The 12454-nt window shown below is 40.5% G+C and overlaps 1 protein-coding gene across 1 annotated transcript; it reads left to right on the top strand.

Annotated features, from left to right (window-relative positions):
* The first annotated feature begins 1945 nt into the window (after nucleotides 1-1945).
* On the top strand, nucleotides 1946-10363 carry rp9 (RP9 pre-mRNA splicing factor). The gene is made up of 6 exons (XM_085346418.1): nucleotides 1946-2227; nucleotides 2432-2462; nucleotides 2575-2704; nucleotides 5693-5784; nucleotides 6202-6263; nucleotides 9264-10363. The coding sequence occupies exons 1-6, from the start codon at nucleotides 2082-2084 to the stop codon at nucleotides 9472-9474; spliced, it is 672 nt and encodes a 223-aa protein (XP_085202544.1). The 5' UTR covers nucleotides 1946-2081; the 3' UTR covers nucleotides 9475-10363.
* Nucleotides 10364-12454: the final 2091 nt, after the last annotated feature.

Genomic DNA, 12454 nt, shown 5'->3' with positions numbered 1-12454 from the left:
TATTGGTATGATCCAAGCTCAGGCACTAAGCGACTGAGCGAGGGGGCGGGGCAGCTGCTGCCCGTGAGTGCGCTGTTGGAGAGACGGAGCCAGCCATACTAAGGAGAGCTTAAGTTTGACCAGGTACCAAAGCAAATCATTCGTACCGTACAAATAATGTAAATATGACGGTGCATCACGAAAGATTGATATGAAACTGATCACTTGACCAATATTACGTTACTTGCTCTTCAAGTGAATCAACAAATGGCAAAATGAAAAGCCGAACAAATGCTATTTTTTTTAGAGTCTTAGCTTACGTGTGTTTATTTCATATTTTCAGTTCTTACCCTCCCGACTAAATCGGTTTCAGTTATGTACTGAAACATAAGAATGGACATTCGAGGGTTCTTTCAAAGAAAAAACTCAGGTAAATGTTATTTTATATATTATGCTTTGTATGTTGTTCAGTATATTTCTATGCAAAACAAGAGGGATTTCAGTACACAGCAGGATATTCACATTTGTAACCAGATATTTACATACACTTTAGGGAGAAAACATAAAACATTTTTACTGTACAACATCAATTTAGAGTAAATTTTTGTTTTAGATAAATATTGAAATATATTTTGAATTAGTTAAATTTCAGAATAAAGAGAGACAGAGCTATTTTTATCACTTTCATTAAATTTAGGAGTACATGTACACTAAATTTATTGTTAATTAATAAGAAAACTCCAGACGATTCCATTCTGAGCTGAAGAAGCTTCTGATAGGTTAGTAGAGTCCATGTGAATAAACTAGTGGCACAGCTGTGGATGCATATAAGGCAAAACACAGAGCCTGTTTCTTTGACATGGGAAAATCAAGAGATATCAACCAAAACACCAGGAAAAGAACTGTGGAGCTCCATAAGTGTGGCTCAAGTTTGAATACAATTTGGTGCCATTTGCAATTAAGAAATACAGATAGTTTCTCTCTTTACTCTTAAAGTTAACAAATATGTTTTTATATTTATCAATCTAAAGAAATAAACATTTAGTCTGATTTGATGTTACAATTAAAAAAGTGTTTTTATCTGAAGAGTAAATATCTGGTTTCAACTGTATATTTGATGATTGTCAGCACAAAGAGGGAGAGAGAGGAGAACGAGGACAGACAGGTCCTCATGTATCTCGTACCTAGTGTTTCTTTTTAGGTTTGTTATTTTTCAAATTCTGTATTTATTAAGTTCTGCAGGCTTGTTTGCACAACAAGGCTAAATAATTATATAAACTTTTCTCAATCTAAATAGTGGACTTTGGTAGAATTAAAAAAATAAGTGTAGTGCAGGTCTATGATGATTTTTAGTGCTATCATCTAGTTCTGATTCTGGTTCTGTCTTGGTTAAGTCCTCAGTAGTCCTGATTTTGAACTGTTGTAGTCCTGTTTTAATTCTGGATCAGTTCTGGGTCTGGTTGAATTGGGGTTTAGTCCTCGTGTCTTGATGCAGCCCTGACCTTGTTCTGCCTTGCCGCTTAATTAAAAAACTAGTTTAAGGTGTCCTGCACATGTGATATATATTTTTCCCTATATGAAGTCATTCTTTTTTGAACAGAGCCTATTAATCTTTCAGTCATTTCTACCCCCCCCCCAAAAAAAAAAAAAATCCCACATGCATACTACTCTTTGGGCTAAGCCCCGGGTGTTTCAAATGTCTGGCTCCGCCTCTGGTTTCCAGTATCCTGTTATTAAGATTAAAACTGCCAAACTAGAAAATCATAGAAAATGGGTTGGGAAACGGATTCAATAAGGGAAGAATAAACATTTTTATCAGTGTTTACGGCTGAGAGAAACTGTCGTTTGTGTTTAAAAATAAAAAGAGAGAGAAAGAGAATCCAGGCGCACTTCCTGTGTTACCGCCGGTGTCCTGCAGGTGGCGCCGGACTTTAACAATCGAATCTGACTGCACAGGAAGTGCAGAAGCGCTGGAGCGGCGTTTGCTAGTTAGCTGCATGTTAGCACGATTCATCTTCATGGAATTAATAACGTAAAAGCTCCGCATGCACTTTTAATAACAACGGTATTTTTTGTCGGGTGATCATTTTGTTCAAAGCAAGATGTCGGACAGAAAGCGAGCAAGAGAGAAGGAGGACAGACGACACCACAAGAGGGACAAGATACCAAAAGATGATTTGGAGAAACTGAAGAAGCACACGAAAAAAGTCAGCCAAGAAGTCCAGAAACTGAAACACATCGAGACATTGTGAGTAACTCCAGTTTCACTCTGGCTTTTCCTCTTTAATCCCGCAAACTTGTGCATGAATTATAAATGCGTCTTAATTGACACCCATTTTCAAGTTGATCAAGCTTATCCGCAATAAGCGAGGGGCAGCAACTTCATGTTGTTATTTTTTGTTTTAATGTTTTTGGCAGCATACTAACCATTTTTAATCTCTCTCTCATGCAGCTATGAGAAACCTCCACCGGGATTTATTAAGGTAACGTGTTCGCAGTAATAGACAGCTAAGAGTAAGAAGTAAATTACATGTGGCTTTTTTCAGGTAAAGACAAATCGTGAGAATTGGTGACAGTGATCGGTTTGTGTTGCAGGAGCATGAAGAAAAACCAGAGGACTGTATCCCTGCAGAACCAGGAAATGAAGAAGCCAGAAGCTTCCTGGCCCACGCTCCCACGAAAGGGCTGTGGATGCCTCTAGGGAGGGAGGTGAAGGTGATGCAGTGTGAGTATTGTGTGCCCGAGTTTGCACTGACGGGAATAAACATGCTGTTTACAGTTCTGCTCATGCAAATGCAGTCTTTAACTGAGTTTTTCACATCCCTCGGGAATCTTTTCACAGCTACAGGAGTTAGGTGTTGATATCAGAGGTGACACTCATTGCTAATTAGGCAAACAGAAGGAAATCTATCCCAGGAGGCAGCCTCTTGCCTTTAGAACAGGGGGCATAAGACACATGACAGTAGTGATTACTCAGCTGCTTACTTCAGCGTGTTTATTTTAAAATTTTATGCTTGTCTTCAGTGCTGACTCTAACATATTTTCATTATTAATCTCCTAGAGCTGTGCAGTGTTTTTGGCCTGGCAAGTTTCAGTCCTTTAGTTTATGTTTTTAATTTACAGTGCATACACTACAGGGTGTCTGCAAGTCCTATAAATGTTTGAAATGTGGTTTGCTGAGAACCTAAATGATTTCAAGTACAGCCATTCCACTCCTTATTAATATTTTTATCTGTAACAGAAATTGTAATCTTATTGATAGTATTTATTTCTCATGCTTCTTTACTTAAAATGAATTATTTGAAAAATTAAAAATCTGTTAAACAAGCTCACATGGATGCTGGGAAATGTTTTGAGTACGGTTTATTAGTGAGGTACCAGCAGCACTTATAGGTCTGGAACTGTAGGTGGGAGTAAATCTCCACTGTGAGTAGGCAGCAGTTATGATAGGTGATAAATGTTAACTGCGAGATCTTGACATTTATCACTGTGTCTATTGTTTTTATGACAAGAGTGATGGACTGAAGACTAATAATTGGTGTTGCAGAGATTATCTTCTGTCTGTTTTTCCCAAAACAATGAATGTCATTATGTTCAGTGTCCATTCATTCTTTCGTCCCACACATTTTCATGCTGCGAACAGCAAGAGCTCAGACACAAACATGCACACGCAAACAAAAAAGTGGTGTTTGTGTCTTTTTTTTTTTTTTTCCCCCTCAATCCTTTGTGAAAAACTTGTACATTTGTCGTCCTGCTTAAAGGAACGGCGAGAAATTACTTCTTTTACGTGGTGAACAGAATTCCTGCAGACTCGCATTAAAAACACTCAAGTCGTTCACAGATGCTACGCTGCCACTTGAGCAGTTAATCGGTGTGAAACTTGGATAGAAATTGCTGATTTGTTTTCAGGGCAGAAAAAGTGATAATGAATTTGAGATGATCTGTCACTGATAATCAGGCGCCTCATCATGAGCAGCGTGTTTTTTCGTGTGCGACTCTTGAGTTGCTGTTGCGTGGGGTTGTTGCGTCCCTCGCCGACTGCTGTTCAACAAAATCCAATTTAATAAAATAATATTTCTTTCAGGATTTTTTTTTACAGTTTGTGTCTTTTAATGCAGTTTGAGTTGTCCTTGATTTGCTTTATTAGCTAGATGATGAGTGGTCTAGACTGGGCTTACATACATATCCACCAGTCAATTTATTAGGTACGCTTTGCTAATACCAGCTTGGAACCCCTTTTGACTTCAGAACTGTTTTGATTCATCATGCTGTAGGCCTGTCTACATGTACACAGGGATTTTTGCATACGTAGGTTTTTCAGTAAGTTTTGGTCAGTTTTAGATGTTCGGTCAGTTTTAGATGCCTAAACTGAGCTTTTGAAAAGCTCCTTTCAGGGTGAGGCTTTCCAGTAACTCTGCGGTTACATATGGACAACAAAAATGGGGATTTTTGTCTTGCAACATCAAAGGTGTGCGACTTTTTGACGTCAGACTGTGGCCATGTTATTGTTTGTAAGGTTTTTGATTGGCCAGTATTTCTGTACAGTTGGGGTTATAACACCACATGTTCGCTTGGAAAGCACTTGACACCACTTGAAGTTGTTTTTGGTGTTTTCATGTGGACCGAAATGTTTTTTCAGAATGAATGCGGAAAAATCCTTGTTAGTATACATGAACGTAGCCATAGATTCAACAAGGCGCTGGAAACATTCCTCAGAGAACCATGTTGACGTGGTAATGTCACAGTTGCGGCTGATCATCCTCCATGTAAATTTCACAACATCCCAAAGGTCTACCTTTGGGATGTTGTGAAATTTACATGGAGTAAATGACTTGATTGGCATGTTTGAGATTATTGTCATGGGCACTGTAATTATGAAGGGATGGACATGGTCAGCAACAATAATCGGCTTGGCTGTGGCGTTTAAATGATGCTCAGTTGGTACTAAGAGGCACAGAGTGTGCATAAGAAGACATAAAACACATCATTACACCAACAACAACCTAAACTGTTGAAACAGTGCAGGGTGGATTCCTGCTTTTGTGTTGTTTGCACTAAATTCTGAACCCGACCAAGTGTTGCAGCAGAAGGACTCCTCAGACCAGGAAACATTTTTCCAATCTTCTTCTGTTCATTTTTCACCAGCGTTTGTAAACTTTACCTTGGTTGTAACAAGTGGTTATTGAGTTAGTGTTGGCTTCTTATCAGCTTCAAGCAGTCTGTCCATTCTCCTCTGACATTAACAAAGCACTTTACCAAGGACAACTGCTAATCCCTTGATATTTCCCTTTTTTTCAGACCCAACACTGGTTGTCTGGGGAAAAACCCAGTAGATCAACAATTTCTGAAATACTCAGACGAGCCCATCTGGCACCAACAATCATGCCACGTTCAAACACATTAAGAACTTCAGCTGCTTGTCTTGATCATTTCTGCATGTCTGAATGCACATGATGGCTGCCACATGATTGGTGACCAGTTGGTGCATCTGCGTAGTCATTTATGGCAACTCGCGATAACCATGACACTGAGCATATTCTATCGAACTACTGTTGAAAGCACCATGAGTTCGGGTTATTTTGGCAAACTAAAGTTCTTGAGATGAGGAAAATCAGTTTTACGTGGGACGTCTGTTTAATAGCAACTCTGCTGCCATGTACGTGAAATGTCTGATTCGTTAGACAAACAATGATTTTTGTTTCCTTTTGTAAAGGCTGGAGGTGCAAGCGCTACGGCCACAGGACAGGTGATCGGGAGTGTCCTTTCTTCATCACAGGCAACCAGAAACTGGAGCACTTCAGAGTGGTGAGTTTGTTTACTGCTGTAGAATGGTTGGCCCACCCACGGTTCCTTGCAGTAGAAAAATGCGTGAATGCAGTAGAAAAAAGTTAGTAGTCGCGTTTATGTCGTGGAGCTATGACAGAGACAGTTTGTGTCTGAGACTAAAGTTAAGTAAGGTCAGATTTAGTTTACACATGTGGGCAGCAGATCTCTGCACACAGCTCGTTCCAGTGTACTTTTAATGAAACAGTGCTCGCTGCAGGAACGCTCAGCCCCTGCAATGATTACCATAAATGCAACTGTGTCATATTTTCCTTCCTTCTATTGTCTCGATATTCCTAAAAGTGCTGACACAACACAGTTTGGAATGTATAGTTCCTGGATATAGTGTGAATTGTAGCACCTTACCTTCCTTTTGTGTGACATTGTGTACTTTATTAGGCACACGAAGACCCAATGTACGACCTGATTCGGGAAAACAAAAGGAATGAGAAGGAAACCAGGTATGTACAGTCATTTTCCTGCTGTGTGCATGTTAATTTCCCAGAGAAAGACTCATAATTTTCCACCGCTATTAAAGGACCCACTCGTGATACTCAGATCATATACTTGAAAACTCAGTTTTCCACTGTGTCCTCTCGCTGGAGTGGGACAATCTCAGATGACCTGGAAAGTCTCTCATGGTTGCTGGCTGCTTGTTCCAGTTTCTAGCAAATACTGTTTGACACCGGGATGTTTGAATTTGAGGCTAGTTCAGGAAGAAGAGCGTGCGCGATTGTGCGCGCACACATGCTTGTGTATTTTTGCATGCATATCAAAAAGGTTATTTAAAGGCCAGTGGCGCTTTGAAGTCTTACTTGCGTGTCTGTGCCACATTCATTTTGGCATCTTCTTTGAAAGGGGAGTGAAACAGTCCAACCTCTGCCAGCCTGCTTTCTAATTTCATGTAAGGTGCTGTCTATTAAATTGTGCTTGATGCGGTAGCCTTGTGTCACAATTGGGTAACGATGAAGAAGTTAGGAAATGAGAGTTTTGTTTTTTTGTTAGAATTACTTTTTGGCTTATTATTTGAGTGTATGACTTTTAATTTTATCATATATGTCGCCCAAATAGTTTTTTGGGGGGGCCACATTTTTGCGTTGAATATGATGACGTTTTTCTCTCAGAGCACCGCTTCAGTTCAAGAAATAGGGGACAAAATCTGAAGCCGCCATCCTGTTCAGAAATTCACTCCAGAGTTTGGCTGAGCCTGACGTGAAGCAGTAACAGTCTTACTAAGCTAAAGAGGGGTGGTATTTTCAGAGTTACAGTCCATTTAGGACAAATTTCCCTGGAAAGAAGTGCCGTACCACGCTGCAGCAGAAGGATTCTACTGGAGCCGTGTAAGTTTTGTTGTCACCTTGCTGCTCACGTGTTACAGCGTGACTCAGAAATGCAGTATGAACACTAATATTTATGCCAGACATTGAATAGCGTACTCTGACACGTGCTTCGATAACAAAATCTAATCGTGCTGCAGCTTCTTTAGCACAAATATCCTGCTTAGCTTCATGTTATTTATTAAATTTACTCTGGTGATAATTCACACATGCCATTTGTCTTTTTTTGCACTTGAATTGTCAGCTGCTGTACGCACAACTGATCGTAGCACAGCAGTGTCCTTCAGCCTTATTCTCGCAGTGTGTCTCAAGCTGATGCAATTGTTTTCTAAGAAATGGGCTTTTGCAGACATAGTGTTGATGCCCAGTTGAAGCAATTTCTCAGTGGAAATCTGTGGACAACGTTTGCTAGCTCTTTCTTCCTCCAATAACATCGTCAGTACACACAAACTCTACTCTGTATCTGGTACAAGGCAGCAAGAAATTGAGTCTGTTTGAGGACAAGACAAACCGCTGCACTTTATTAGGTACACCTGTCCATCCTGCTGTGTATCAGGCTGCTGGTGGAGATGTAATGGTGTGGGGGAATATTTTCTTTGGGTCCCTGAGTACCAGATGAGCGTCATTGAAATCCAGTTTGCCTGAGTATTGTTGGCATTTCCATCTCTTTATGACCACAGTGTACCCATCATCTAATGTTTTGTAACCCAAAGTCACAAAATATTAAAGATACACTGTTAAATCTGTAAAGTACAAATTCTGTTCCAAATTATAGCCAGGATGTGCAGGAAGTCTTTGGTGTTACTGGACAAGTAGCCCAAAATCACCTTTTAAAATCTTGCAGTGGAGCTTGTTTTAGAAGGACCTTACCTCCTGCACCAGCACCACCATCACCACCTGGATGGTTCAGGCTTTAGAAGACCGACTCTGTGACAGGAGTCTTTGGCCTTGTTCGGTGTGATTGGCTTAGAGGAGAGAGGGGAGAGCTGCATGGTCTCGTTTAAATCCTGTTTGTTTTTGTTGTTTTTTTTGTTTTTGTTTTTTCCTAGCTTTCTGTGTACTGCAGGTTTTAGTGTGAGCACAATCAAGTAAAGGAATTATAACTAAAAAGCTGTTTTAGCACCTCAGTTTAAAGGTCATGTAGACATGTAGACTAAAACATGGCTGTTTTGGCTTCTTTCTGATGATTATTTTTTGATCATTTTAGACTGTTTAGACAAAGACATTGTAATTTTTCTGAAGATTATTCTAATTCTTCTCATCCACTCTGCTTTAGAGTCCTTTAGAGCTTGTGTATTTTTTCTAAGGGAGTCCTGCATCACTGAAGGGCCCTCCAATACACTTTTTTTTCTTTGAGTCCTGCCCTTCAGTCTGTGTTGTCTGATTGGCTGCCTAGCCCAGTTTAAGAAAGCAGCTAGAGACACCAGTAGTCTCAGTTCTGTGAGTCTGAGCCTTCATTTGTGATGCACTTGTCTTCTCAGTGTGTTTCATGTAAAAGAGAATACATCGAAGCATGCAGGTGCTAAAGATATAATAATATGTAAGTCTTTTTGAATGTTTCCATAGTAGTCTAAGATTTGTTGTGTTCTTATTAAACTAAACCCCAAATCATACGTGTGTGCAGAATATTTTCTTACAAAACTGAGCACTCCAACAAAAGTGAACATTTAAATTAAAATGAGTTTTACTTGTTTGGTAAAGATAAAGATATCTGTGAGACTTCCCAAAAAACTTAGAAGAAACCATTTAAAAATGCCTGAAAGTGCATGACCAAAACAAAATTGACGATGAAGTCATTATTGTCTCCTCCATTTTGGATTTAAGCAATAATGGACACCTTTTAAAAAAGATTAATTGAAAACTAAATATGTGCCCAAGACCTGAAGTTTTAATTGTTACTTGGACAGGGTTGCTAACATTACTAGAAATACGCAACCACAAGCGGGCACGTGGCTCACTCTGCCTTCTGGAAATGCTGGTACTGGGACAAAGACAGTGTGCTGCTCAGTGACATTTGAGATGCTTGCCAACCTGGGCATCAGTATGCCTCGGCTGTACCTTCCTCCCTGCACTTGACTTAAATACCACATCCTCTTCTCTCCTGCCTTCCCTCCTTGTCTGTAGGATCCAGCAGCTGCAGCAACTGCTCCAGGACACCACTTCCTCTTCCGCCTCCGACTCAGACAGCTCCTCCTCTTCTTCATCCTCCTCCTCTGATCACCATCCCAGAAAGAAGAGGAAAAAGAAGAAGGACAAAAAGAAGAAAGACAAAAAGAAGAGCAAGAGGAAGCGAAAGCACAAGTCCAAAACTAATGACTCCTCCGATTCAGACTGAGGGCATGCTGATACGCGAACTTGAGTATTACGTGTTTTGCACATAAAAAAGGAAAGAGACTGAAATGCAGCACAGCGAGACCTGCACCCTGAAGACGCCCCCATAAGCTTTTCCCCCTCAGGTTAAAAGCTGTTTATGCACCAAGCATGATGACTTCTCCCTCACATTTCTTTCCCCCCCAGGGCGACAACTCTCCTTTACGTCCTCTCTGTCGGCTCACACAGCACAGAGTCCGATGGAACAGCAGCTTAAGTATGAATGTGTGCCTTGGTACATATGTTTGTCAAAAAGGATTTGCTGCATGGGCAGTGACTCTTCAGCGAGTATGGAATGAGCCTTCTGGTTTAAGAGAATGTTCTTACATCGATTCTGGTAAGGTCATATTCAGAGATTGTATTTTTCTCTGGCATTGCATTCTTATTAAAAACTTTGTAGAGTGCATTAAATGAAAATGGGTGGAAAAAATGTAAACGTTGGGGTGCTGTTAGAATGTTTTTCCACACGAGCCAAAATGTTTGAATGCTTGTGACTGTACATAAACATTTGGAAAGATTTGAGGTTGGAATATGCTTATGTGCTCTGAGGAAGCCACAGAAATGTGGAAAGAATCTTTTGAGATCTCTGTATAGCCGTATACAGAGACATGCACTGCAGTACTAAAGTTTTCAAGGCATCTTTAAGTATAACCATCAGGCTTTGCAATGCTCTAGATCGGGTTTCAAATGTGAGGCCCATGGGCCAGAATCGGCCTGGCAAGAACTCCCATCCGGCCCACTGGATGGCTTTGGAAAATGTAAAGGAGGGCTTAAATTTCACTGTATTTTAATACATTTTACTGCATTTCCTACTGCTAAAATCCTTCCTCATGAGCATTCATACAACACCAAAGTAATTATGTCAAAAATAAACAACTAAATGACAGAAAAGTTCCCATTTTTTCACCAATTCCAATAGAAATTCCCTTTTTTTTCTTTTTTTTTTTAAATTTATATATTACAATGAGTCCACAGTAAGATGAATAAAACCATAACAGAAAACTTTCTGTGAATTAAAAACTGATTATGAAACAATGAAGTATCAGAACTTTTTCTCTAGTCTTAGACATTTATTTTTTACAATTCCGAGTCCAAAGAATCGTGATGACAGATCTCCATCCAGCCCTTCGCTTATCCTTTTCAGGGTCGCGGGGGGGCGCTGGAGCCTATCCCAGCTGTCATAGGGCGAGAGGCGGGGTACACCCTGGACAGGTCGCCAGTCTGTCGCAGGGCCAACACACAGGGACAGACACTCACATTCACATCTAGTGGCAATTTGGATTATCCAATTAACCTATCCCCACAAGTTGCATGTCTTTGAACGGTGGGAGGAAGCCGGAATACCTGGAGGGAACCCACGCAAGCACGGGGAGAACATGTAAACTCCACACAGAAAGACCCCGGCCTGATGGTGGAATTAAACTCAGGACCTTGATGACAGATCTTTCATTTGAAATTGTACTTCCCTTTTCTTCTATTAAGATATCTGAGGGATTAAATGTGTAGTCCAACTTCTTTACACTGACAAAAAGGGGAGATTCCCTCTGCCCCTGCTCTGTGGACAGGGTTGTTGTTGTTGTTGTTGTTTGGGTTTTTTTGTTTTGTTTTTTGATGATTTCTGTGAGAGGGGATGTCTTTAATATGACCCTGTCGGAGACCACAGCTGTAGCTGAGTGCAGAAGCTCCACCCACCTACTGTTCAAACTACCTGAAAGACATCAAATCAAAAGCCTTAAACGAAGCAAGGAGGAGAGAGGAAAAGGCTCATTTCAGGCAGCGAATGAACTGAGAGTTTGCACCAAGTATGGTGTAAATAATGAATGTTTTTAAACTTCAATGCAAAGAAAATCTGGTGGTGTCTATGCATAAAAATGTGCAACAGGAAATGAGCATAATAGGTTCTCTAGAAACATTCCAGCTCTATAGTGACAAAGTCTGTGAGAAAGGGATCATTTCAGGGAATTCACAAAGTTATTGTCATGTGTCATGGGCGCTGTCGCCGGGCGTCACTCCTTCCCGAAACCGGATGAGTGTTTCCAGGTGGGCGATTCAGGGATGTGATTGTTCCGACACTGTCTGGCCTTCATGTGAGATAATAGTTTTTGACTCTATAGCTCATGTTGCCTTTGACTTGATGTTTTTTTGTTTTGTTTTGTTTTTTTAGAAACTTCACAGAGAGGCTGTCCATTAAAAATTACACAGCACAGTAATGGGGTGACCTTTATAGCCAAGCAACATTTTTCTTTTGATCTTGTCCTGCTAGCGGTCTGACGATACTTAAACTGAATAGTTTTAGTACACACTGGACAGGAATCCCTGCTCTCTGTACTCAGCTACCATCAAGAAGTCTTCAAATTGACTTCTCTAGGAGCAGATTTGCATGCAGACCAACAGTAGCTACTTAAAACAAGCATTACTCTTTAAGCTGCAGTTGAGGAAGTCTGCTGCTTCTCTTCTTCTAAACTACACACATTCCCTCTTCCTAATGACCCTGACAGAGACAATTACAGTAGACCTACAGGGAATAAGCAGGCAAGATTTCCATTTAGATTTGAGACTTAGGCTTTCTGAATAGCTCGTACACAGGGGACTGTATGTGTTTGTGAGAAATTACAGCTCCATCAAAGAGTAACAGATAATGCAGCCATGAGAGCGTTTTAGTTGCTTATTGAGAGCATAGATCCAAGTTTTCTCTCGTCATACTTGACTCTTCTCACTTGCTTTCTGTGGCAAATTTCTTTTTTTCTAGACGCTTGGACCAATAAACGAGGATAAATCAGCTTCCCTGAAACATTTTGTTCCGTGTTGACTTCTCTCTCTCTCTCTCCCTGTCTCTCGCTTCGTCTTTGAGTAGCACAATGAATCTCCCAGATGAGGTGCAGTCACAGAAAGCAGCTCTGAGGGAGGTTATGCCACGTAGAGAGAATTTGGTCAGTGGAGAGGCT

The sequence above is a fragment of the Diplotaxodon limnothrissa genome, linkage group LG22 (genome assembly GCF_057381915.1).
Source record: "Diplotaxodon limnothrissa isolate DT_005_m linkage group LG22, D_limnothrissa_male_GT1.1, whole genome shotgun sequence".
NCBI lineage: Eukaryota > Metazoa > Chordata > Actinopteri > Cichliformes > Cichlidae > Diplotaxodon > Diplotaxodon limnothrissa.
Note: the sequence above shows the minus strand (reverse complement) of the source record. Positions and strands in the feature narration are given on the sequence as shown.

Excerpts from the sequence above, each read along its gene's own strand:
- rp9 (XM_085346418.1), top strand. The coding sequence starts at position 2,082 with ATGTCGGACAGAAAGCGAGCAAGAGAGAAGGAGGACAGACGACACCAC. Across the intron at positions 2,228-2,431 it reads CTGAAACACATCGAGACATT|CTATGAGAAACCTCCACCGG; the intron begins GTGAGTAACTCC and ends TCTCTCATGCAG. Across the intron at positions 5,785-6,201 it reads AACTGGAGCACTTCAGAGTG|GCACACGAAGACCCAATGTA; the intron begins GTGAGTTTGTTT and ends GTACTTTATTAG.